The sequence below is a fragment of the Macrosteles quadrilineatus genome, unplaced genomic scaffold (genome assembly GCF_028750875.1).
Source record: "Macrosteles quadrilineatus isolate MER2022 unplaced genomic scaffold, UCM_ALF_1.0 Scaffold_9__3_contigs__length_116548681, whole genome shotgun sequence".
Lineage (NCBI taxonomy): Eukaryota > Metazoa > Arthropoda > Insecta > Hemiptera > Cicadellidae > Macrosteles > Macrosteles quadrilineatus.
The window spans coordinates 105,543,108-105,569,455 of record NW_026542602.1 but is presented as its reverse complement, the minus strand read 5'-3'; the positions used below and the strand labels follow the sequence as shown (position 1 = coordinate 105,569,455).

The 26,348-nt window shown below is 37.0% G+C and overlaps 1 protein-coding gene across 1 annotated transcript in view; it reads right to left on the bottom strand.

Moving 5' to 3' along the window:
- LOC129003934 (fibrillin-2-like) overlaps window positions 1-26,348 on the bottom strand; it is a 165,924-nt gene that overhangs the window by 64,533 nt on the left and 75,043 nt on the right. The window contains exons 18-33 of the mRNA XM_054432279.1: window positions 25,616-25,785; window positions 19,040-19,175; window positions 18,181-18,386; window positions 17,767-17,917; window positions 15,866-15,991; window positions 14,684-14,809; window positions 11,436-11,561; window positions 10,797-10,878; window positions 10,265-10,431; window positions 9,087-9,280; window positions 8,223-8,357; window positions 7,367-7,544; window positions 4,637-4,750; window positions 4,089-4,223; window positions 2,321-2,535; window positions 1,972-2,110 (exon numbers count right to left, since the gene is read on the bottom strand). Of these exons, the coding sequence (XP_054288254.1) occupies window positions 1,972-2,110; window positions 2,321-2,535; window positions 4,089-4,223; window positions 4,637-4,750; window positions 7,367-7,544; window positions 8,223-8,357; window positions 9,087-9,280; window positions 10,265-10,431; window positions 10,797-10,878; window positions 11,436-11,561; window positions 14,684-14,809; window positions 15,866-15,991; window positions 17,767-17,917; window positions 18,181-18,386; window positions 19,040-19,175; window positions 25,616-25,785 (2,400 nt within the window). The remainder of the gene's footprint in view (window positions 1-1,971; window positions 2,111-2,320; window positions 2,536-4,088; window positions 4,224-4,636; window positions 4,751-7,366; window positions 7,545-8,222; window positions 8,358-9,086; window positions 9,281-10,264; window positions 10,432-10,796; window positions 10,879-11,435; window positions 11,562-14,683; window positions 14,810-15,865; window positions 15,992-17,766; window positions 17,918-18,180; window positions 18,387-19,039; window positions 19,176-25,615; window positions 25,786-26,348) is intronic.

The following is a 26,348-nucleotide window of genomic DNA, read 5'->3' as shown; positions in this document are numbered from 1 at the left end:
TGTAGATTAGTTACAAGTTTCATATGTAGCCATAAACAGTTTTATTGCAGTAGGCAATGGCCAGCGGCAAATTGAATATTCACAAAAATACTGACTGAGTTAGAGATAACATTTAACAGTCATCATAAAACTATTATTTTTTTGATAAGACAGAATTGGGGAAAGTCGTAAAGAAATAAAAGAGTTTTTCAGTGGCGGCGATAAGACCCACAAGTTGGGCCCCCTCCCACTAATCTTAAAAAATATTATATATAAAATATTATATCACATGTATTACCGCCTAAACTTGCACTTTAGCTTGGTACGGCGTCTCCCGTGGCGTCATCATCGTCTTCCATGATCGCGGCAAAATGACCTATGACATCATCAGATAACAACATTATCGTCTCCCGCATTCACGGCCCAATCCCTAATATCTCCTGCCCCGCGACCCGTGGTGACGGGGAAATAATTTTTTCCGCAATCGCAGCAAAATCCTAAATATATCTCGCTCGCAGAAAAACGTCAATAACGTCTTCCGCAATCCGGCAAAATATTGAACGTCTCCTGCGGAGACATCGTCATCGTCACCCGCGGGGAATGTTCTCGTCAATATCCGCGATTGCGGCAAAAACGTAGGCCTATCTTTCAATTTCGTGAGCGTAATCCTCGCGGACATAAAAGCTTTAATTTTAATTGGGCATTATTGTACTGAGAAAATCGCTTGAGCTTGATTTTCTGACTTTGTGCTTGATCTCTCAAGCTTATATACAGGCTCTGCTCGAGTGCTCGGCTCGAAAATCGACATTATATAAAAATCAACAGTTTCCAAAGCAAACCGATTTTGAACCGCTCTAATTTGGCCCGAGGCCTATAAGTAAGTAAAATTTTTTACCTGACTCTAAGTAAACAAATCTAAAGTGCGAAGTAAACAAATCTTAAGTGCAGCCTCCTAATAGTAAGAAATGAAGTGAAATGAAAATCCTTCTTTAGCGTCAATGAAAGAATGGAATTATTTATTAGCTAGTGCATCAGGCACCTAGGTTAATTCGCCGACTTGATCGTAAAAAATTGTCAAGTTCATTAAAGTTAAATCAGCATTGAGGGCCCTCTCTGGTGTGTCCCACCGGGGCCTAGGAGGATTAACATTAATGTTTTATCCTCCTAGGCCGGGGACACATTGGTTCTAAATACGGCCCTATTATAAATAGCGCCTTCACGCAGTCCATGAGGACTGTTGATGCAACCTGCATGACTGATGACAATTCTTTTACTTAGGTTGGTAGAGAGTTTATATCGATCGGCCAAATAATAGTGTCAGTTAAGCTGTTGTAAACTACTTGTCCTAGTGCTCTTACTGGGTTTAACAAATTTTCGGCATAAAAAAACTTATGGTAATTTTCATATAAATATTGTTATGATAGCGGGCCCGTGTGGCTGAGCCTGTCACACAATGGCAGGCCCGTGTCCCGGTAAAATTTCCCGAAAAATCCCAGTCAGGGCTCACGGGCCCCCGTAGCTCGCGGGCCCCCCGCTGCCACTGGATAAAACTCAACAGTTCTTGGAAGTACTTGAATAGAACTATTATTGTCGTGATAAAAAGTTAATGGATTTGGGACTGCTAATGGGTTTTTTATTGCATCATCACCCTCCTAATAAATTATGAAGATCGTAAACAAACATCTGATAAGACTTTTATGTGCTCAGAACCAACTGCATGACTACGATAGTAAACTGAAAGTAATTTATTATTATAATAGGCTGTACCGAACCGAATTTGTACCGTGTAAAATGCTGTACCGAACCGGTGAGGTAATTAAGCTTGTACCGTACCGTACCGACTTTTTCGGTGCACCGCAGACCCCTACTATTTATAGTTCTCTGGGCAAATGAAAGTGTGCACAATGTCAAATTAAAACACACACTAAAAATAGGATGAGAAATCTACTTGCAGTACTCAAAGTCAATGGTCAAACTACAGGTACCACTCACCTACACAGTTGACATGGGTGTCGTCCAGTCTGAAGCCTGTGTGACAAGAACACATGAAGCTGCCAAAGGTGTTTGTACAGTGGCCATTCTTGCAGATCCCTTCGTGTTCCTCACACTCATTGATGTCCTCTAATACAACCTGGCGCAATCAATACAGGGTTTAACATACATTCAAATACTGAAATTTTCAAAACAAGTGTGCTATTTTTTATTTAAAGTTTTTTTTTTTTTTTTTTTTTTTGGTGATGGTGAGTTTAAGCTAGGCCTATTTCAGAGATTATTGCTCAAAGTTTTCATTTCAGGTTCTCAGGTGATCATTCTTGTTATGTTTAAGGTATGGCCTACTCACAGTAAGGATGTTAGGTCTGTAGCCAGTGCCGCCGGGACACAGAGCCTTGTACTCCTCAGAGTCTGTGGGGGGACACGCCTCACAGGTAGGACCCCAGCCCCGCCCTACACTGCAGCAACACGTAGCCTTGGTGACGGGGGCTCCCATTTCCTGGCTGCAGCGGGTCCGACCCCGCCATTCCTCCACCTCTAGATAGCAGCGGGATTCTCGCTTGTCTGTTAACATATATACATTATTGCCATTAGTAGGCTATATTATATGTTTTAGCAAATCAATAGACTTTTGCAACAAAGTGTGCTTTTTTGGTTTGTTGCTAGCCTAGTGGTAGCATCCTAATCAGTATTCTCCATCTTCAATCATCCCTACTTCTGACAGATTAGAGTACATAGTTTTGTAACAGACTGTTGTTAAAATACAGGCTGTGTACCAGTTTAAAGAATTTTTTACCAGGATAAACACAAAAACACAATACAATTATAAAAGTATTTTACAACCATTGACTGGATTTCTAGTTTCTAGGATAAGAATAACAGCATAAGAAAACTAACTTTCTTTTTCTACTCTCTAACCTCTCATGGTTCAAAATGCTGTCAGTGACAGTGAAATATTTTAAATCTTGTTTATGGGGTAAAGAAATTTTTAAATATTTAGGAGTAACTGTAAATAGTAGAAACTCAGAAGACGAAGATATACTAACTAAGTTATCAAATGCCAATAAGTGTTGGGGAGCCTGCAAGAAGTAGATCTCATCTAAAGTATTATCTCACAGAACCAAAATATAGTTATATGAGACAATAATTCAACATATCCTGCTATATAGTAGTGAAACATGGGTATTGTCTAAGAAAAATGAAAACCGACTCATGGTGTTTGAAAATAAAGTCCTAAGAAAAATATTTGGACCAGTGCAGGAGGGAGAAATGTGGAGAATAAGGGAAAATAAAGAGCTAAGATCACTATACACCGACCCAGATATTGTTGCAATAGTTAAAGGAAGAAGGTTAAGTTGGGTAGGGCATGTGCTAAGAAAAGAGAAAGGAACAAGACTGTATCAAGTTTGGAGAGCCACACCCGGAGGTAAACGTCCATTGGGCAGGCCGAAATTGATATGGACTGACCAAGTATTGAACAACATCAGGACAATGGGTGCAAGTGTCAACTTGGCAGAAGACAGAGAAGGGTGGACGAGGCTGGTACACAAGGCAAAGAATCAACTGAGATTTGTGGAGCCACGGCAGTAAGTAAGTAAGTTATGGTGTAACGTTTACTATGATTCTTGTGTCGGAATAAACTCCTACCCATTGAGGTAAACTTATTTAATCTTTTACTTGTTCTTGCCATGATAGTTGACAAGGACTTATGACATGTTATGATGACAAATTATAGAACAATAAATCCCTTTTGCAGAGTGGCATCATCTTCAAGTTATAAGGAAGAAATGGTGTTTTATAGCATTAACATTCTATCTGTGGCCCAAAAATGAGCTATGCTACAACTTTAGCCATATTTTTGGCTTTTTAATGGTTCAAACTAGATCTAGCTTTCCTTGATCATTAGGTTTTAATTAATACCTCCAGTAGAACCCCTCATAACCGGCCAGCATCGGACCAAGCCCCTGGCCCGATAACGATTTGGCCGGATAATGATTTGGTAGGATAAACCAACATACTAAAAAACAATAATTTACACATAATAATAATGTTTAATCAATATTATGTGTGATGTAGGAATGGGAAGTCTAGTCCTGTAGTCTAGTGATATCACTCACCTACGCACGCATTACCGGCTGGCACCAGTTGGTAGTTGGGTGGACACTGGCAGATGAAGCTGCCTTGAGTGTTGATACAAGTTCCATACAAACAGGCTTGTGGACTATCACACTCATTCACGTCAGTGCAGTTACCTGCAAAACAATAGGTTTATCTTAGAAAAAGACTTTGCTATTTAGATCATTGTACTAGTGAAATTTGGTATGTGGCTTCATTTTACCTTAATTCATAGACTATGGTAGACTAACTTCAGTTTGGTGATATTAGAGAAAGTGATATATTTTTTGTGACAAGCATGGCAACCCATAAGGCCCATGTTAATTTTTTTAAATTAATTTGTTGTGCTTATTTTTGAGCCTATTTTAATTTATAAAGAAATTCTGCACATCTACAGGCAAATATTGTTGTAACAGTATTCGTATATTTTCCCTGTGATGCACAGGAGCTGAGAAAAAAGGTTTTAAAGAAACATGCTTCTTGCCTGTTAATTTATAGATGTAACACTTGACACTACGACAAATAAGATTACAACAAAAGGAGCACTTACCACCAGAGTTGTCAAGTTGGTAGCCTTCGTTGCACTCACAACGAAACATTCCAAAAATGTTCTCACACCGCCCGAACACACAAAGGTTGTTAAACATCATGCATTCGTTGATATCTGAAATTACATACACAGTTCATTAGAAATTGTATGAAAAACTTACTATAAATGGCAAAGTGTGTGGTAGTAGGTGTATGAGTGCTATTTTATGACAGCAATTAAGAAATCTTGATTATTAGGAGTTGATGGAATGCTTATTAGGGTTGTTAGTTTTAGTGATGGTCGGATCCGGTAATCCGATATCCGGATCCGACCATCACTAAAACTAACAACCCTAATAAGCATTCCATCAACTCCTAATAATCAAGATTTCTTAATTGCTGTCATATTTTGGATCCGGATATCGGATTACCGGATCCGAGCTAGAACCGGCACTCGATCGGATCCAAAAAAATCCGGATCTTGGGCTGGATCCGGTTTTGATGGATCCGATTTTTTCAGGTTTTTGACGTCGTAATATACAGTACTGTGACATTGTCCAGCCATACAGGTTATTGACGTCGTAATATACAGTACTGTGACATTGCACAACCATAGAGGTTATTGACGTCGTAATACACAGTACTGTGACATTGCCTAACCATACAGGTTATTGACGTCGTAATATACAGTACTGTGACATGGCCCAACCATACAGGTTATTGACGTCGTAATATACAATACTGTGACATTGCCTAACCATACAGGTTATTGACGTCGTAATATACAGTACTGTGACATGGCCCAACCATACAGGTTATTGACGTCGTAATATACAGTACTGTGACATTGCCCAGCCATACAGGTTATTGACGTTGTAATATACAGTACTGTGACATTGCACAACCATAGAGGTTATTGGCGTCGTAATATACAGTACTGTGACATTGCCTAAGGGCCCTTTCACACGAGGCCACTGGTGGCGGACACCGGTGTCCGCCACCAGTTACCGGCCGGGAAACTGCAGTGGATGATACATATAACTTACAAGCCACTTTACTACAGCCACTGTACAATGGTAGTTGTGAAAGTGCTGTTGTACAATGAACATCTCCTTCTTCTCGCGTTGATAATAAAGAAAATAAGGCAAAGACACAGGCGTACTATACCAAATTGCTGGTTACTTTTCAAATTCGCAAATTAGATCTTCAGTATCCACTTTGTCTTCTATTATTTTGTTTATTTCTTAGTCTGTTATTTTCCTTTGTCTTTTTCTTTTTCAGCAACGTCCTCTTTATTTTTCTTCTAATCACTCATTTTCACAAACAAACAAGGCAACACGAAAACACTCAACAACTACCATAGTGCGTTTGTCTTTGCAGTCTGCACGTGAACTGATTCAAAATAGTAGCTGCGCGCTCATCCACGGTGGCGGCCACTGGTTGCTACGTGTGAAAGCTCCCATTTAATTCAATGCCCCGCGACGAGTTGCCGCCACTGCAGTTGCCGGCGGTTGCCGACTAGCAGTTGCGCGAGGAGACACTGCTCGGCCACTGTGTAGTGGCGGGCAACTAGAGTGGCTGCGTGTGAAAGGTCACATTAAAAATAATGTTAAAGCTGTGGCGGGCAACCAGTGGCGGCCACCGGTGGCGGCCACCAGTGGCCTCGTGTGAAAGGACCCTAACTATAGAGGTTATTGACGTCGTAATATACAGAACTGTGACATTGCCTAACCATAGAGGTTATTGACGTCGAAATATACAGTACTGTGACATTGCCCAACCATACAGGTTATTGACGTCGTAATATACAGTACTGTGACATTGCCCAGCCATACAGGTTATTGATGTCGTAATATACAGTACTGTGACATTGCACAACCATAGAGGTTATTGGCATCGTAATATACAGTACTGTGACATTGCCTAACTATAGAGGTTATTGACGTCGTAATATACAGTACTGTGACATTGCCTAACCATAGAGGTTATTGATGTCGAAATATACAATACTGTGACATTGCCCAACTAATAGTTTCATTTTAAGATTTGGAAAAGTTTTAGTGTCCCCAAAAAATGAGGGATTATGGGCTCAACTAGAGATTACTCTATATATAAGCTATATTAACCCTTAAACATTACCAATTTAATTTTAAACAATAGGATTTAAATTAGCATTCTGTTAATTACTTTTTTTTACCAAGCCCTTATGACAGTGTGTATCTGGATCCGGATCCGAAGATCCAGATCCGAATTTTTAAAGATCCGGATCCAGATCCGGTACCAACATTTTCTTGGATCCGCCCATCACTAGTTAGTTTAGTTTTGAACCTGTGCTTTCTTCCATGATGTATTTATTTTGCAAATAATTTGTTCTTTTACTAATTGATAAGATTCAATAAATTAATTTAATAGACACACAAATTTTATCAAATGTGTCTTTTTAACACTTTTAATGTATCTACCTAATCTGTGAACGGTCGGGTTTATGAATGATCAATATTTAAAAAAAGAGTTTACAATGGAGATCGATTCCAAGCAGTGACACTGCTCATCATCAGGCTCAATCGGAGACAGAGAGATTTTTAATGACGTCCTTACTTAAAAACTATTAATATGGCTTTTGAAAGTATAGGTGTAGATAGGCCTTCATTGGAAAGTGTGGGAAGATGTGTTTTATGTATTTGTATAACCACACTAATACGTGAATTCTTATGCTAATCAAGAAATTTTTAGATCAAAAGAAGATTCTTACCGACACAAGCTGTCTCCCTCTTGTCGTCAGGGTGCATAAAGCCCATCTCACATTCACAGCGGAAGCTGCCCGGATAGTTGAGGCAGTGACCGTTCTCACACAACGTAGGATTGTCAGTGCACTCGTCTACGTCCTGACAGGAATATCCGTCTCCTCGGAACCCGGAGTCACAAACACACTGTGAGGGAATGGTGAAACAGACAATAGTAATTCACTGAGAAAGTCAAACAGGTACTATTTTTATATTCATAATTTGCATTGATTGTCCTTCCCGTACCTCTTCCATCCTTCTTCCTAAATAGATTTCCACCTCTCCCTTTTGCTATAGATGTTTCCTTTAGGCAATAAGTTATTTTTTATGAAGTTTTACTATCTACAGCAGTGTTGTTCGTTGCTTTTATGACTTCTTATGTCTAAACTGTTGGTCTCTGTTTTTTTATCTCTCTTTTTTTATTGATGTAAAATAATTTATTAGAAATAATTTAATAAAATATTTAACTATATATTTTTTCATCACTAGAAGTAAGGCTATCACAGTAACGTTTAACAGTATGGTGGTCGTAAGGTAGAACCGGGCTAATCACTAACATGGTGTGCTAACGCTTTGGTCTGATTACAGATTACGATCTTATGAATACTGTCAGATTAAATCTCAAGTAGACAAGTGGTAGAACTCTGTTACGTCTCAGAAGACGGCCATCAGCAACTAGGCTGAAACGTTAACTCACCATAATAGTGATGTGACACAATTCTAACAAAACATAACTTTCTCCCTCCCTGTTAATGATCACACATCAAAGAAATAAGTTCAATCAATCTGTGAGTGTTTAAACTGTTATTTGCAACGGAGGTCTACCTTGAAAGATCCATCGGCGTTGATACACTGAGCGTTCTGATCGCACCCTCCGTTGTTGGTGAGGCATTCGTTGATGTCTCTGCATGTCTGTCCATTACCAGTGAACCCGTCCGGACATCTACAGCTGTAAGAACCCTGTAACCAGCACACACCATCTGGGTTAAGGTCAAATATAATGTATTTTATAGTAAATTTCACAATAGATCTTTTTGGTAACACAAAATATTTTTGCTTTTGATAATAATCTAAGAGCCATTCCAAACAAGCAATTAACAGGTGTTCATCAACAAAGAGTACGATTATAGGTTTCATGTAGTACAGTCTACTCATGGCCATGGTACAGTATATTGACAATGAAACATTCATTTCCACTCTTTTATAGGAAGTGCTAGAAATTGTCCTATTTGTAAAGATTATCCTTTGTACTGATTAACTACTCATCAATGGTAAACTTTATTTTACAACTACTACGCTTGGGCTTTGTGTGGACAAGAGTTGATAGTGTGGTAGACAGGTCTGATTAATGGCTAATCTAAGTCTGGTGATAGTGTATGGCAAGTCTCTTTGTCCAGGAGACAGCAACTCAGATTGAGAGCTTTAATCCCTTCTCAGTCAGTGTGTTGTGCAGCTCATGAGAAATTCACCTATCTGTAACAATGCTAGGTGAGAAAGGCCCACCTAAACAGAGGACGGCTCGGATGGCAATTGACAGGATATTTTGATAGGTGTCTCCAAACCACACTGAAAACTTTTAAATAACTAAAACTTTTGTGCAGTGGAAAAAAGTGATTAAATATGCTCAAATCACTAAACAATCTCTGGAATTATAAAGTTAATAGAAGAAAAAAACAAATAGATACCTACTGGGTTATTGATGCAGTGAGCATTGATGTCACACTGGTGTGTGTCCAGTGCACACTCATCATCGTCCGAACACTGCGGTCCTCGACCGGGCTTGACACTGTAGCCGTCCTCACAGCGGCACAAGAACGAACCGATTGTGTTGTCACACTCACCATTACCGCACACGTCTTTGCCGCTCTCACACTCGTTCACATCTGGAATAAAATCACAAGAGTGTTAAGAAATGTTGCTGATTGGGGATAATCAAGTGTGTTAACGTGCTGCATCTGATTTTGGGTTTTGTCACAAATGCTTATATGATTTCATTTTTTGTACATCAATTCTACCCATATTTTGATTACAAATTCTGACACTTAATAAAACTAAGGAATATTGAAAATAAATCGTAAAACTGATCCAGTAATCATTTTCCCAAAAGCTACTTTTAAACAATTAAAACTCTGTGGTGTATTATTAACTGTTAATGTGTAATGTATAATTAACTGGAGTAGACTGCATTTTCAAATATCAGGGACGTTCTTAAGGTAGGATAATTTAGCTAGGAATTAGTGTAATCAGTACATCAATTTCACTAAGCCACTCACGATTCTACTTTGTTAAATATACTCACATCAAATCATAAGGGATATTGTAGAATGGCACATTCCGGGACATATTTTTAAGGGAATTTACAGTTAAAAAAGGTTGAATGTGTTGCAAAAAACGTATTACTGCAATACATTATAGAAGATGGAGAACAGATGCCATCTAACCAACACAATTAAATTAGGCGTTAAAAGGCACACAAAAGGTTCACAAGAGATTAAATGGATAGCCTCACCACAGGAGCTTCTAAGAATAGCAAATAAAAAAAACGGAATTGGCAGTGGATAGGTTATACCTAACAAAATGAACAGGATGCCATAGTAATACAGGCATTGGGATAGAAACATTAGGAATAGTGAAGGAGAGGATGGCCAAAGCAAGCAAACATTTTAAAAAGGGAACAAGAGAAGATGAATGAGATAGAGGGAGGAGTAGGCACTAGCTGGACACAAAGTTAAATGCTGTTATGATGAGGCGCTAAGCTCCATCTAGGAGCCACAGAAATCAAGTAAGGGACTTTCATAACAGAAAATCTGATGTAGGCCTACTTATAGACTGCTAAACATTTCAAAGAGTGCACTCCACCTACTCACCTACACATGACGATCCGTCAGGTCCCGGCAGCAATCCGTCTGTACAGTGACAGTTGTAACTGCCCATCGTGTTGGTACACTGACCCCCCAGACACACGCGGGGGTTCACCTTACACTCGTCCACGTCCACACAGCCCCGCCCATCAGGAGTGAGGCGGTATCCATCACTGCAACACATAGCGTCCTTCCCACTTTAATGTTGATAATACTTACCTTACAGGTACGTGTTGCCAGTTTACTTATAAAACAGTGCAAGTAGTTTTGTTTTTTACAAAAGGTTTAAATTAAGGAAATTCTTTAAAATGGAGAAAGTTATCTTTTTGAGAGATCTTTGTTTTTTTATTGATAGCTAATTGGTTATGGTTACTGTGGTTATCTTCAAATCTAATGGTTAATGGTTCAATCCCAAGTGTCAATTCTGGACCTAGAAGATATTTATTGTTATTGTTAGGATATCAATTAATGATCAATTAGTGATTAATTATTTGACTTGATTGATGTAGTTTGAGTCTGTAAGGATAACATCACTAACCTACATGCACAAGAGTAGCTGCCGGCTGAGTTGAGACACAAGCTCTGACATCCTCCGTTGCCACTGGCACACTCGTCAATGTCTGTTAACATTTCATCAGTCAGTAAACAAGAAGATGTTAAGGAAAGTAGCTATCAGTTAATCTTGTTCAAATGTATGGGAAGTCCTGAAAACTGTTCAGAACTATTCAGAAACGGCTAGGTTAGTGACTTTATTTAATAGATTAACTAAACTTAGTATCCGACTTTTTGATTTGTTTGAGTAGTAAAATTTAGCTAGCTAACCTAAAAAATGGGAATTAAAGGACTTAAAAGATGGTTAAATTAGTCTCTGAATAGCTTAAATATAACCCAAGCGAAATATTTCAAATCTATCAATAGGGGAGTCAATCTAAGCTCAAGTCAAGTATAAATCATAATATATGATTAGGTTCCTATGAAAAGGTTCCATATTGAATTTTTGCCAATCCTTGGACTTGTCCTCAGAAGCAAAAACACAGCACATACAAATTTGTATGGGTAAACAAACATTAAATTTCTCAGAAAAAAGAAAATCATTAGGCCTATGTCAGCATTTTAATAAAGGAAACAAATATCTAAAGGCAAACATCATGGTTAAAGCTAATTGCAGTAGGCATACCTTCACAATGAGACTTCATGTCAGTTTGCTGATATCCATCATCACACACACACTGGTAGGTGCCCATCATGTTCTCACATACTCCATTGCTGCAGATTCCTGATGTGCGGGAACACTCGTCAATGTCTGAAACATGACCACAATCAAATGTTAATGAAATACTACAGTTTTGCAATACTGTAAACTCCCACAAACTTGGCACCCAATAACCCTTCAGTTAAAATTCTTTGTGAACCCATAAATAATGTGTACCTACAGAAGTTGCACAGAACCCTAGGAGCCAGGGCCGGAACAAGGGGGGGGCAGAGGGGGCGGTTGCCCCGGGCGGCAGGGTTGAGGGGCGGCAAATTTCTGGTTGCAGTAAATTTGTTTAATACAGTTTGTAAAAAGTTTTTAATGAGCCGAACGTCATAAGGAACATCAATTAAGTAATTTCAAAACTGCATAACGTAATAAACAAACAATGATTTTACAATAGAAATCAATATAAATTGCAACGGAGTAGAAAACACTGAGAGCCCTAGTAGCTAGCAGCACAGAAAAGTTTGTTTATACTGTAATTTCAGCTGATCGCCATCCCTGTCAAGGCGCCATGCCGCCCTGCCTCACTGCCGTGGTTCGTTATATAGAGGTTAGGTTTGCAGGAATTTCGCTAAGTCGAGGTTCAGAACCAGCGTCGATCAATATAGGTCGGGACTTGACCTCATTAAAATACAGTACAATTAAAGTAGCATGGGCTACAATACTTTACAGTACAGTGTTTACATTGTACAGTAGAACCTAAATTATCCGGCATAATAAAGGGGAGGGATCTTGAATATTGCGCAATCATGACAATGGCATTGACCTTGGTACAAGTTAAAAACTATAAGTTTAAAATCACAGCTTGTTCTAACCCTCCTAAAACCTAGCCAAACACTGTATTGCGTAGTCATAAATTATGTAAAGAACAAAACAAAACAGTAGAAAGTTGTGTAGCTACTGCCCGCGATATGCCGGTAGGCTACTTACAGTACAGTACTGATTTATCACAACAGAGGAATGTCAATAATAATCATTAACTATAGCATTGGTGTTGCTAATAGTTGAAACAAATCGTATTGAAAACAATAAATTATTAGATAAGTCATTATAAAAGTGTATAATCATAGCCAACTTAAGGATAGTAAAAATACTCGTAAAAGGAATGTTAAAAAAACGATGTTGTTATTCTTTCTCTTTGGTTTTGTTTTTATATTCTTTCTTAGGTTTTTCTTTATCAAAAAAATTGTACAATTCGCCATAGTTATCCCATATCGCCCAATCACAGCTTACTAAACATTACGTCGTCATCAGTCCTCAGTGAATGAAATCAGTTCTCAATTGCAACATAGCGCGCACAGAGACAGCAGACAAAGATGTAAAACGGAGCAGACGAATGTTAGCGCAAGCGATGACGTGACCTTTCCATTTCATTTGATAAAGAAACAGATTTTCCCAAAACAATAATTGGGTGGGGGATTTGTTATATCGAGGGAAAGACGTAGACAATTTGTTATGCAGAGGTTAAATTCGCAATGTAGAGGTTCTGACAATGATAAATTTGTTATATTGAGGTGTCTTATTTTAGCCGAAATCACGAAAAATTCGTTAAATCAAGGTCGTTGTTATAGTTTGTTCGTTATGTAGAGGTAAAATATACATTGTGTCTTATGGAGAGTTCTAGGGGAATTAAAAAAATTCGTTATGTCAAGGAATTCGTTATATCTACCTATTCCACTTAACCCTCCATTTTTGTTTAATTTGTGAGGGATTTTTGTTGTGGGTGAAGGGGGGGGAGGGGCGGCAAATTTTAGTTTGCCCCCACTCAAAAATTGTCTAGATCCGGCCCTGCTAGGAGCCACTCTAGTGTGGACTGTAGAATTTGACAGCACCAATAGTAACAAAGTGCATTGTCTCTGCCAATCGGACCGAGCGCTATTGCCAAAACTATAACCAGGGAGTCAAGCAGTCGAGCATATTTGACAACTGGAGAGCTGCCTGTAGTCTAGCCAGTTAGTCTGTCAATTAGTACAATGACTTTGAATAAGTCTTTAGAAATGTAAATTATGGCTAGACCCCATGTTAAGAATGATGAAAAACTGCAATACTTGCTTATTTCTTTCTGTTTAGTATCCACATCTTTTCACAATCATGAATATGTCAATAAAACAGTCTGCATTTGAAACTCAACTGTCTTTTAAAGAATGTATATTTAGTTAGGTATCAAATCAACTAGGGATGGTCAAGTCTCGAAATTTCGGGAAATTTTTGGGAAATTTTAAATCTTGTTACACGAGATGAGATTCCTTTTGTGGCCGAGATTTTTATCGAGACGAGAATAAAAAAAAAAATTAAAAACGTCTGCAGAAAGTCAATGCAATACCCGCAATACAGGAGCGTGTTGTAGTTGCGTTTCCTTTGCGAAGGCGTTCTTATTTAATTAATTCTTTAAATGTAAATATTACTTTAATTATTTTAATAATATTACTTTAATAACATTTGAGAAGTTTTGTTAAGTGTAAGCAGTGTGAGGAATGTTTTATTACTATAAAAAGTCAAAACAAGTAACTATTTTATAAAAATTAATATTGCTTTTATTTTATGATTTATTTTATTTTAGGATAAGTTGAACTCTATCCTAACTGATATCACTATGTTTCCTAATCGTAGGCATTTTTAATAAGTTAGGCGTGATTAATAAAAAAATGTTATGCTGATGTTTTTTAATAAAAGATTGTAAATATTCTTGCCTATTATCATTGTTTTTGTATTTAAACAGTCATCTAACAATGTTACAAAATCAGGTAAAAATTTTGAACGTGCATTTCCCGTTGTGTATGAGAAGGGAAATCCCGTCTCGATCTCGTCTCGAAATTTTATGAGAAATAAAAAATCTCGTCTCGTCTCGTCTCGAACTAAAAATCCAATCTCGTCCATCCCTAAAATCAACCATTTTAACGGTTTCAAAAACGGAGTATCGATTGGGCCATGATAAGGTACTGGTATTAACTTTAAAAAAAGGTACCGAAAGTAACAGATGATAAATCAACATAAGGATCGGAATGTCATCACTGATGGGTAGCATACCTTAATTTAAGTTATAAACTTCAGAGTTGATATTTAAAACATACTTAGGCCTACATACATTCAAATCAAACATACTTATATCAAAGTTTATTGTTTTAGTTTGAATCATTAAATATTCCTGCCGATAATTTTTATTTTACCTTTACAAGATTGTTTGTCTGGTGCGAGTTCATGTCCCGGCGGACAGAGACACTTGTAGCTGCCAGGTGTGTTCTGACATGTTCCTCCTCGACACAGGCCAGGCGTCCTCTCACACTCATTGATATCTGCGGCAGATTAGAGAAACTTCAATCAACAAATAGTGAATCTATTCATTCAATGCATTATTTTATTAATAAGTCTTATTTTACCAAGTAAATATATTTGATTAAGCTGTTTGTTTATCAATCTAAATATTCTACACACCATCACTTCCCATGACTACTCATTCTCTGCTGTATCATGACTTGAAATCCCTAGGTTCCAAGATAAAAATAATATTGCATAATACCTACTAAATTAAATTTATCATCCTTCTTTCTACTAAAGTTCGCCTGTTTTGACCAGCTTATAATAAAATTATATAGAAGCAGCCTTGTTTAAAGTTAAAAAAGATTAATGCAATAACGTTATACATTGATTCAAATAATGAATATCTTTTTTAAAAAACGAGTGAGATGGTGTAGCGGTAGAGCGTATGGTTTCGATTCCCAGGGTTCAGATTCTGTTATTCTTCAAAGGCTTTTAGCTATGTGACGACCCTGGAAAGTGCAATAATCTGATACATCTGGATGAATCGCCTTAAAGACTTCCCGCCCCTCCCAGCAAAAAAAGTGTATGAAAAATATACTTTCATCTAAAACATTTATTTATAATTTATACATCATCAGCAGAATGCAGTATTGTACCATTATAAATATTACAAGGACACTTTGAATGTTTGCAAAGCAGAACACTGACTGAAATTCTTCAGCCATTAAAAAAGCTATGTCTTAGATTCAATCTACCTATGCAATGATATCTGAAGTTAAAGAGTTTCTAAATCAAATCATCTTTAATCCGAAGACACAAATTGTAGACTAATAAATACAATAGAGTACAGGCTAGGTGTCAACGCATCTAATACTGCTTAAGATAAATCTAACAGTGAAACAAAATAATCATTTAAAATAATTATATTAAATAATTAAATTTAAAAAAAATTGAAAAAAAATACAAGCTAAGGGCGTCACAGACAATGTCTCAAATATATACGCTTAGGGCTACAAATAGAAAATGGTGGAACATTACTTATCCATCAGTCTAAACCACGTTGGCAGACAGCCAAACTAACAAGTACTGACCCATGCAGACTCTCATCATGGAAGAGCTCTCGTATCCTTCCTTGCAGTCACACTCAAAGTTGCCTGGGGTGTTGCGACAAACACCGTCTCCACACACACCGTGCATGATGCTGCACTCGTCTATGTCTGCAACATTCAAATATTTCATACTATAGTTTAGTTCTAAGATTACAGCTGAAAGATTATACTAGCTCTCTCATTAGCTCTCTAAATGTATTATATGTATACATCCTTGCAATGATTAACTATACTGAACAGAGTGAACTTAGAATAGGAGAAGATTTTCATTCCCACGACACTCGAAGAGCTATAAACTATCTTCTCCCAACTCAACATACAACTCAATACAGCGGAATCCTTCTTACATGGGACGAAAGGTCTTCAATAACCTGCCCAAAAATAATATATAAAATAATAATAATATAAATTTTGGAGCTTTTTTGACATCCTCCCTGCTCCTGCAGCTACTTTAGTACCAGGAAAATTGAACTCCAATTGAAACCCAAATTGAGGCAACCCTGAGACAATATAAGCAAAACGATTTAATTTTGGTCATAAAATTTATTTCTCAGCAATATATTTTTCAATATGGTAAATTAATCAATGTAATTAAAAAGTTTAAATACAATTTAATTTTCTTACAAAATTTGTGTCAAACATGTGGTACAGACACAAGACAATTTCATCAAATGTGGTTTAATTCCTTACCAATGATAATAGAAACTGACTCAAATTATCTATACCCCAACAACTAAAATTGGTCAATACTGCAATAGTATACATCTACACTAAACCCCTTAGCTTTTAAATCAAAACCCTGATTAACAGTAAAATTGATGACGACTTTATCACTTTTAGCGAATTTCCCTATAGGGAAGTAGCTATTACCGTAGGTCTCATGGTAAGACTTAGGCCCGGGACCGATTTACTTTTTCATTTTGATGTCCCCAGAGGCCAAAAACACCATTCGTTCAAATTTTTATATATGTATATATATATATATATATATATAGATATATATATAGATTTATATATATATGTGTCCGTGAACACGATAACTTGAGTAATTTTTATCCGATTTTGATGAAATTTGGTTTGAAGGTGTAAGGCGGGATAAACTTGAATGAGTTCGCGATCCAGCATGATCGGACCATGGGAACAGGATTTTATGGGGGGTTTTATGGGGTAAAAATTGGTTTTTCTCACTTTTGACCCTCAAAACACAAAATTTTCCAATTTTTCTCTAAACCTTCTTAAAGAGCTTAAAAAAACAAACAATTCAGTATATCAAAGTGTTTTTGTACGGTTATTGGTTACGGAGAAAACTAAAAAAAATTTAAATTTAAAATTCCCATGTTATTCTTATGGAGAATATTGTAAAATGTTGTAGTTTGCTTGTTTATGGATATCTTTTGATCAAACTTGGCAAATATATTCATTTTATACTAAGCAATAATTATTTTACTTAAAACACACACTTTATTAGTTTCCTTGTAGCAGCAAACCTAGGTACTCGTTAAACCTAATGTTATTTAAATAGATCAATTGAAAATCAATTCAGCCAAATGGAAATTCGCTTAGACGGCAGGTTTGCTGCGGCGGGGGTATTCTTCAGGTTTTTGGGTTCTTCAACCTTCGGCTTTCTTTTCTAGTTAGGAATGCTCAAAAACTGTCTGGTGTTTGGCGTGAAAAACTTCACACTTTTAATTTAACAAAATTGGATTGCACCGAACAATGTCTTTCACATCAACACTCCAAGAAACCAGGTGGAATCAAGTTTTTCAATTTTTCAATATCATTACAATATAAATTTTACAATTTTTTTTCTGGCACAATTTTTTGATCAAGGGATTTAGGACAAGGGATTAAGAGAAGAAAAGGATATATGGTTTACAACCCACCGATACACTTGATGCCATTCTCGTCCAGCGCGTACCCTTGGTTACAGCGACAGTTGAAGCCTCCAATTGTGTTCTTACATCGTCCATTAGTACACATTCCGGGGAACTCTGTGCACTCATTGATGTCTTTGCGATCAACAAACCCATAACCCTGAAACAGCATTGGTAATGTATTGTATTTACTGTAATTTAAGTTCCTTTGTTGATTTACTTCCTTCAACAAACATTTACTTTGAATAAATTTAAAAACTGTGTCATATATCTGATGACCTGACCTTGGCTTTTATTTTGGGCAATTTTACTGATAACCTGGCATTTCTCAAACTTAGCACCATTCCAGTCCACATTACTGAGTTTGTGGCACTTAACAGACTATTCTATAGTGTTAGAATTTTCAAAAACTTAAAACCATACCTTTGGACACAATTCCTGGTGATTGTCAGTTCCTTGACGGGGGCATTGCTCACACTTGGTTCCATCGGATGGTCCACCCCACGCCTTCCCCACAGTAGAGCAGCAACACAGACTGCGGGGGTAGACACCTTCTAGCACTGTCACACCCCCGCCGTGTCTGTACTCTGTGAAACAACTCTCCTGTCTCACATCTAGACACATGGTACCTGCCGACAAACACATTCAAAATACAGGGTGTAGCAGAAAAGACAGATGCTTTAAGAACATATTATTCTCACACGGGTAGAAGGATTTGGGCAACTTAGGTGGTTAAGTATTTGGTTTTCCCTACCACTTTGTAAGTCAATGTTCTGGATCATTTAGACATGTTTGGTTACAACAGTTTTGTGCCTAGTTTATAATCTCCAGGCCTCCAGGCTCTCCAGGCAGTTAACGAGTGTCAATGTTACCGTATTTCAATCTTGCGGGTCATGATACTCACTCGTTCAGTAACACCATTTTACATTGGGTTGAATAATTTTGTTGATAAGGAACAGTGATTTATAGAAAACCAATAGAGATTCTTGCTTTGTATGCATTTCAGAATTGTTGAAAGAGTTTAACACACTCGGTGGCCCTGGTACTATAAAGGAGCTGTAACTTTTTATATGCTTCCAGAACAGCTAAAGCAAGAAACGAAGAAACCATTTCAAGAGCAAACTGACAGACTGGCTGCTAGAGGGTGCTTTAAGCTGGGATCGAGTTCACCCAAAAATTAGTAGAAAAAGAAAACTGCACTAATTTCCTTATGCTTATTAATAACTACCCAAATAACCTGTATATTTTAACGTTTGTACTGTCTATTTATTGTATATTGTACCTGTAGAGTCGAGGGTGAGGCCAGGAGGACAGACGCAGGTGAAAGATCCCTCAGTGTTGACACAAGTCCCTCCTCCTCTGCACAGTCCTGCATTCAGCTCACACTCGTTGATGTCTGTACATATCTTGCCATCCACCTGTCCAACAACATCACTGGTTACAATGCAATTCACTTAGCTTGTTATTCAGCAAGTAGTTTTAAACCAGTAGTGTCAGCAGTGAGTCAGATTTGGTGAGTCGGTGGCTCAGTTGGTAGCGTCACGGACTTTGGGCCCAAGGCAAAAGTGTCGTGGGTTCGGATCCTGGTCACTGCCACAAACTTTTATCAGTACTGTTCACCTTTGTACTGTACCGGCTCACCCCTTGCTTTGCTGGATACGTTCCACGCACAGATCTGTAGTCTATGTGGACGGGCAAGTGCAAGGTTAAAAGAGGCAGCCAACCTCTTTAAAAAAAAAAAAGATAGATTTCTGAGTTTTTGCAATGAATACAAGGGAATGTTGCTGGAAGTCAACAGTCCCGGAAGATCAAATAATTTATACCTGTGCCGCTAGGTCAAAAACTACAATGTTTGCAGTGTCTGTAGATCAAAAGTCCCAGTAAGTCAAATAATACAGTCCGAGCTAAAAACGTGTTCTATGTTAAAGCAATTGACTTATTGGGAATTTGACCTAATGCAACAGCAGTTTTAATATAACGAAATACGGTAAAATACAAGTTCAGTTTCGCTGACTCAACAGTGCCGGAAGATCAAAAGCAATAAAAGTGAACGTCGATTCAGTGTAAAGTAGACCTCCTGCAACGCTTACTACACCAACAAAACTCGCTTTTAGTTACTTCGTGTTTTGTCATAATTAGAATAGAGCTAAAATTATCATATTTGGTACATAGCTTATCTATTAATGCTTCTTGCCAACTGTTTGGTCAACACTGTAAATAGGTATAGCATTTCATTAAAATTTGTGGCATAAAATACCCGCAAGGACGATCTGAAAATTTCTGGTTAACATATACGTTTGTAAAAGGAGATCCATTTAATTGTAGAACTATTTTATGAGTATTAATGTAGTCTACATATAAACTGTGTAAATGTATTACGCCTTGGAAGGGTTGAAACCTGTCCAAACTATCATATATATTATTAAAACGTAAATGGGGTTTTTTCACGATTCTGAATCAACCAGACGATGGATTTTCATTAGTTTTGTGTTGAAAGAAAGACAATTTTGAGAACTAGGGAATTTCAAAGCTATAATTTATAATTAGTGTCCCAGTTTTTTATAAATTAAGTTTTAGTTTTTAAAAAGTCTAGCAGCCGATGCTAACCTTCTCCAATAAGTCAATGCTTCTAGCTAGCTTTTAGTACAATATAATTTGCTTAACATAACAGCTGTAACATTCAGCATTTGTGACACAAATTCAGCATTTGGAAGAAAATTTATATACATACTTATGGTTGGCTTATTTATACTATGTGTAATGCTGACCATTGATACATTTAATTCTTCGGTACGAGGATGGCACATTAATTAAATATGCATAGTAAAATACAGTAGTAGGATGTTCAAATTAATTATTTTTAAAGTATTCTTTGTAATCATCGATTTGTTTTAGTCCAATATAATTTGTTTTAACTAACAGCTGGTTGAATGTGCTATGTATACTTATAAAAGGCAAATCCCTCACTGACACACTCACTCTCACTCACTCATCATCACTAATTCTCCCACTTCCCATTTACCTAGGAGGCTGAAATTCGATACACCGATTCTTTGGGCATTAAATAGGAAAACTGAGTAATTTTTATTATGATAGGGCATTCGAGCTTCGCCCCAGTGGCTCTGGAGTTTCCCATGTTAACCTTATGATTTTTCATATTTAAAAGGAATTAATGAATCTTAACAGCTGTGTCAATTAAACAATTTATGACAACAGCTAATTTGCAACCAAAAGCTGAGTGAGCGTTTCGAACGAACTTCAACCTGGAGGCGAGTTAACCCCAAGGCAAGTGAGCTCAGCGAACGAGCTCCAACCTAAAGGTGAGTTAGCGTAGCGAACGAACCTCAACCAGGACGTGATTGAGCCATGCGAACGAGGTCATCTTGAAAATTAATTAGTTAAACGGGGCAAAGCCAGCGGGTACAGCTAGTTACTCTATAGAATTATTAGGTTTTTAGCGAATTTCGCATATAGGGAATAAGCTATTACCGTAGTACTCATGGCAACACCTGGACCCGGGACCGATGTAATTTTTCGTTTTGAGTCCCTAGAGGCCAAAAACACCATCCGTTCAAATTCATATATATGTAAGTGTATAAGACATTTTGGGGACTTGACTTTTTCGGGTCTCAAGAATTTATACGAAAATACACAATTGCAATATTTTGAGGACTTGAATTTGCGTATGTGTATAAGACATTCTGGGCACTTGACTTTTTCGGGACTCGAGAATTTAGTACTTTTCGAGGACCTGTGCAAATTATTCCATTCCAAATGCAGCGCGTTATCGATCTTCACCCTTGTGTGGGCCCTCCCATTCATTGACGGAATGTCTCGTGGCGTATGACGACCGGATATAAATAGTCACTTTACACTCACTTATCTCGTTATTTTTTCAGCATATTCGTTGACCCGTCTGCAGGTCTTTTGTTGACGGGCTGTCAGAGCGTCTGTTGCAATAACTGGAATTCCTTATGTATGTTTGCTGCTGATTACGGTGAAGTATTGTTAGAAATTCCACCTAATCTTTAAAGTTACCCATTAAATTCATAGAAATAATAATATTTAACTGTTTGACGAGTACCCCTATTGTATTCAAAATACTAAACGGCCCAACCCAATATTTAATACAAGCCAAAGGTGTCTTATAGATTCCGAGTAAATTATTATAAACTATCAAATGGAGCATGTAAAGTGCATTATAAATAATCAACAAACCCTAACATAATTGACTATTGATTCAGTTACTGATTCGGGAATTACAATTGCTGATGATAACTGAATGCTCTGACCTGAAGCAGTGTTCTTCTTTACTTCTTTACCTATAAAACACATGGGATACAGCCTTTCTTCACTGATCACGTAATGCGTGATTTTCTATAAAGTCTTGGAAAAATAAAAGGAAAAATAGATAGAATACAGGTGTATGTGGTTTACACACAGATATTCATCAAACTGTGTGATATTTTGTTATAGCAATGAACAATTTGAGAGTATCGTATTGTTCAAGTCGATGGAAAATCTCTGTTGATCCTGTTTTACAAGCAAACCAAAAAGATACAGTAGTCACCAGTCTATGCGACATATTCTAACCAGAAAATTGTAATCGTATGATTCTATAAGCATTGGTAGGATTGCAAAGTACTACACAAACATTATTTCAAGGGTAATAACAGTCACAATTTCCGCTGACTTTAAAAGAGTAAACTAAACTATTATACTAATGGACACACAACTAAATGGAACAACTAATGGAAATTCTCACGATGTACATTCGTTCGATATAAGCATTGAGTATACACGTCAGTACATACGTGTATACCCAATGATATAAGCAACGGTTCTTGCAATTTATTGCTTATTGTTTTTTAGAGTTGTTTTCGGACTTACTCACACTCGTATAAGGTTTTCCACGTTTGTCATTGATAATGTAGCCATGTTGCTTTGAAATGGCGACCATACAAATGTATGCATTTTAAGCCAAGTATGAATGGAGATGAGTGTGGGATGAGTGGAGCGATCTTGTTGTCCTGTTTGTGACTAAGGCCGACATAATCCTTAGACACAGCTGTTAATTAATAGTGCATACAGTCAATTAATAGCAGCAGAGGTCAAGTTTGGTATCAAATTAAAGGTTTTACTCATAAAAATACATTGCCGCAAACCCAAACTCAAACGATGATGATGATAATAACGTTAATGATGTCGCTAAAACGTATCGTTTGAAATTTAACAGCTGAAAATAAGTGAAATAGAAAAGGTTTTGGTTAAATCCATCAAATTGGAATTGGACACTAGTAAATACTAGTGCACTTGTTGCTACCTCCCCCCTTCGGTTTCATGTATTCCTCTCAATCAGTTCAAACCTAGGAGGATTAAACATTAATGTTACCTAATTAATGTTAAATCCTCCTAGATTCAAACCTGAAACACCCAGATCGAAACTCGCCTGTCGTTATTTTACCATCGCCTTTTTTTTAAATATATTTTTCAAAAAAGAAAGATTATATTGATTTACTTTGGATTTTAAAAATGTTAACGTTTTATTTTGTTAAAGATTTATGGTGATACGTAAATATTGTGGTGTAGTTAAGTATATTATATTGTAGTTAAGTGTTAAATTTTGAAATTTTAGGGTGAATCGAGATGAATCTTTTTTTATAACATGGGTCTCTCCTACCTTAACATACATACCAAGTTTCATAAACATCGGTTGGAAAAGTGCAAAGATAAATATTTGTATGTAAAAAATACAAAATGGTGGATATCTGGTTAATGAAACGATTTCGAAAAAAATGTTATCCTTGATTTTCTGTTTATTTTGACCAAAGGAATTACTAGGTAAAGTATCTCCCAGCTTATTTTAAACACCCTGTTTATGATGTATTCTTATAAGTGAAAAATGTAAGCTGGTAATACAGAAAGATGTTTTATAAATAATATAAATGTACTGGTGATCTGTATATTCATCTTTTTCTTGTCCTTAGAACTGTAAATTAAAAGTCTACTCAGCAGTCGCATCGTACGATGTAGTTCTTTCCATGCGTTGCGAAATGCTAAATTTGCCGTCCTCTTCAACCTAAGTTATCTATTGAACCACTGATTGTAAAAAATTAAAAAAAGAAATATATTTTACGCATCACACTTTTGGCTACAACATTGCCACAGACGAAACCTCTCTAACCCAAAAACAAACAAAAATCTCGCATGCTAACTTTTTCATGTTAGAAATCACAATTTAAAACTATTTCACCATACATATCAATTTTTATTAATTAGATCGGTAATTAGTTTAAAGTTCCGACAAAATAGTCATCGAGTAGGACTAACAAAGAAGCTCTGTGCCATTTTTCAAAATTTTAGCACAACTTTAAGTACACCAAAACACGAAATTATTGAAGTCTTGCGTCGAGAGGACTATCGTTGTTTTTAACAGATTATACTTTTGACCTTCCGGCACTGTTGACTTAGCGAAACTGAACTTATATTTTATCTTATTTCGTTATATTAAAACTGCTGTTGCATTAGATCAAATTCCCAATAAGTCAATTGCTTTAACATAGACCACGTTTTTAGCTCGGACTGTACTATTTGACTTACTGGGATTTTTGATCTACAGACACTGCAAACATTGTAGTTTTTGACCTAGCGGCACAGGTATAAATTATTTGACCTTCCGGGACTGTTGACTTTCTGCAACGCGTCCGAATACAAACTCTTTAAGAATTGAAATGCTTAATTATGGAGAATAGTTAGGCTGGAATTTTGCCCCCGAAATGAGCTTCGTGCAGCCGCCACTAGGATCGCTCGCGCGGCAGCCGTGCTACTCTATCCCTCTTAAGCCGATTTTTTGTCTCCACTTTCCCACTCAGTCAGCTGACTTGGCCGCGTGCTTGCGATAGTCTATCTAATGGCTGCCACAAGAACTAACCAAAATTCAAAATATTCACGGACTTAATTTTTAACAATGGCATTGCACTTATAGGTTTTGTATTCATTGGTTTTTGTTAGACAACTGGTGGTTTTTGTGAAATTTATTTTGCAGCTGTTAGTGCTGTTTCTAGGGTGTAATCAGATTTAATGAGACTATTGCTCAAAGTTTAGTCTAAACATTTAAGGGTTATTGTTTGTCATAACTGACTGCATTTAATAATGTTGTCTCTCTCGGAGGAAGCTTCTAACTGTTCCTCTCCACCTGACTTGGCTGGTTGCTTCTTTTGCAATCAATTCCCAAGTTTTGCTTTTCTCTTTTAACACTTCGACCAGTATTTTTCACTATTATTTCTTAATTTTGTACTCTCTCCTGCTTCTAGCAGGAATATGATTAAGTCACTGTAATTAAACATTGTTTTTTATGGTATGTAAAAATGAGGTAGGAAAACAAAAATTCTTTAGTTTTGCTTCAAAAGTCACCTTTTGATGCTCTTGAGCTAAATTTAAGTTGTCTCTATTGTCAGTTGGAGACAATACAAAGAAGTAGGAATGATTTAAAAACTTCACAAGGTATCTTTTAAGGCATCAAAATAGACCTACAGACAAAATTTGCCAACTCAACAGTTAACACATGACATTAAGAAACAATGAAATCAATTTTCAGGCTCCAGAAATGAAGAATTATGGTACTAGCCGGCAGGTCGCTGTCTTACTCATCTTAAGGAGTGTTAATAAATACTGCAATGTATGTTTATCTAGTACGATCAAGCTGGGAGCCACTGAAAATGATTCCAGAAAACACAAGGTGCCTGTAACAACATATCAACTACGATGACTATCCTCGGGCTTATCCATCGGTGCATCAATTCTTACATAATCAAGAGTCATAAGTCAGCCACATTTAAGGTTTTAAAATCAAATTTACCTTAGCGAATCCCTTGCTACAGTCACAGTGGTGCAGGTTACACAGTTCGCAAGGGCTGCCCCATGCTAGGCCTATGCTGCAGCAGCACTCTGAGCGCAATGTAAGGCGAGGTAGATTGTTCTCACACCTCCCTGCCACTAGTCTAGACCAGCATGTGCCTCGTCTCGCATCTGACCAACAGACAATCAATGTTACACATTTTACAAGTTACGGTTTGTTTCATAGTGTTCTGCTAATCTTATTTATCTAGTTTTAAGCACATTGAAATATCACCTGTGCTCTTGGCTGAGGTGGATCTCTAATAATGTGTTCATTGATATTTGATAACGATCAAGTTCTACACTCTCCCTCAAGACTGTACAATTCAGGTTCTACTTACTACTTACTACAGTAGAACTCGTACAGCAGTAGGAATCGTGATATCATTAACGCTGTAAAATATCATGTTAATAGTGAAGCGTAGCCTGCTTGTTTCAACTGTATCACAACCCTCGTGAAGTATTAACTATACAAGATAACAGTGTAATCAGTGTTATCACTGGACAAAAGTGAGTGTTAGTTGTATTAACTATACAATTTATTTATTTTTACACCTTTATGCTTTTTTACCAAGTAAGTTAGGTATTTTGACTTAGATTTGGATATTAATATGGATGATCAGTAATCAAAAATGTTAATTAGTTTAAAAGGTAAATATGCAAGTTGCACTGATATTTGAAGACAGCTTGTATCG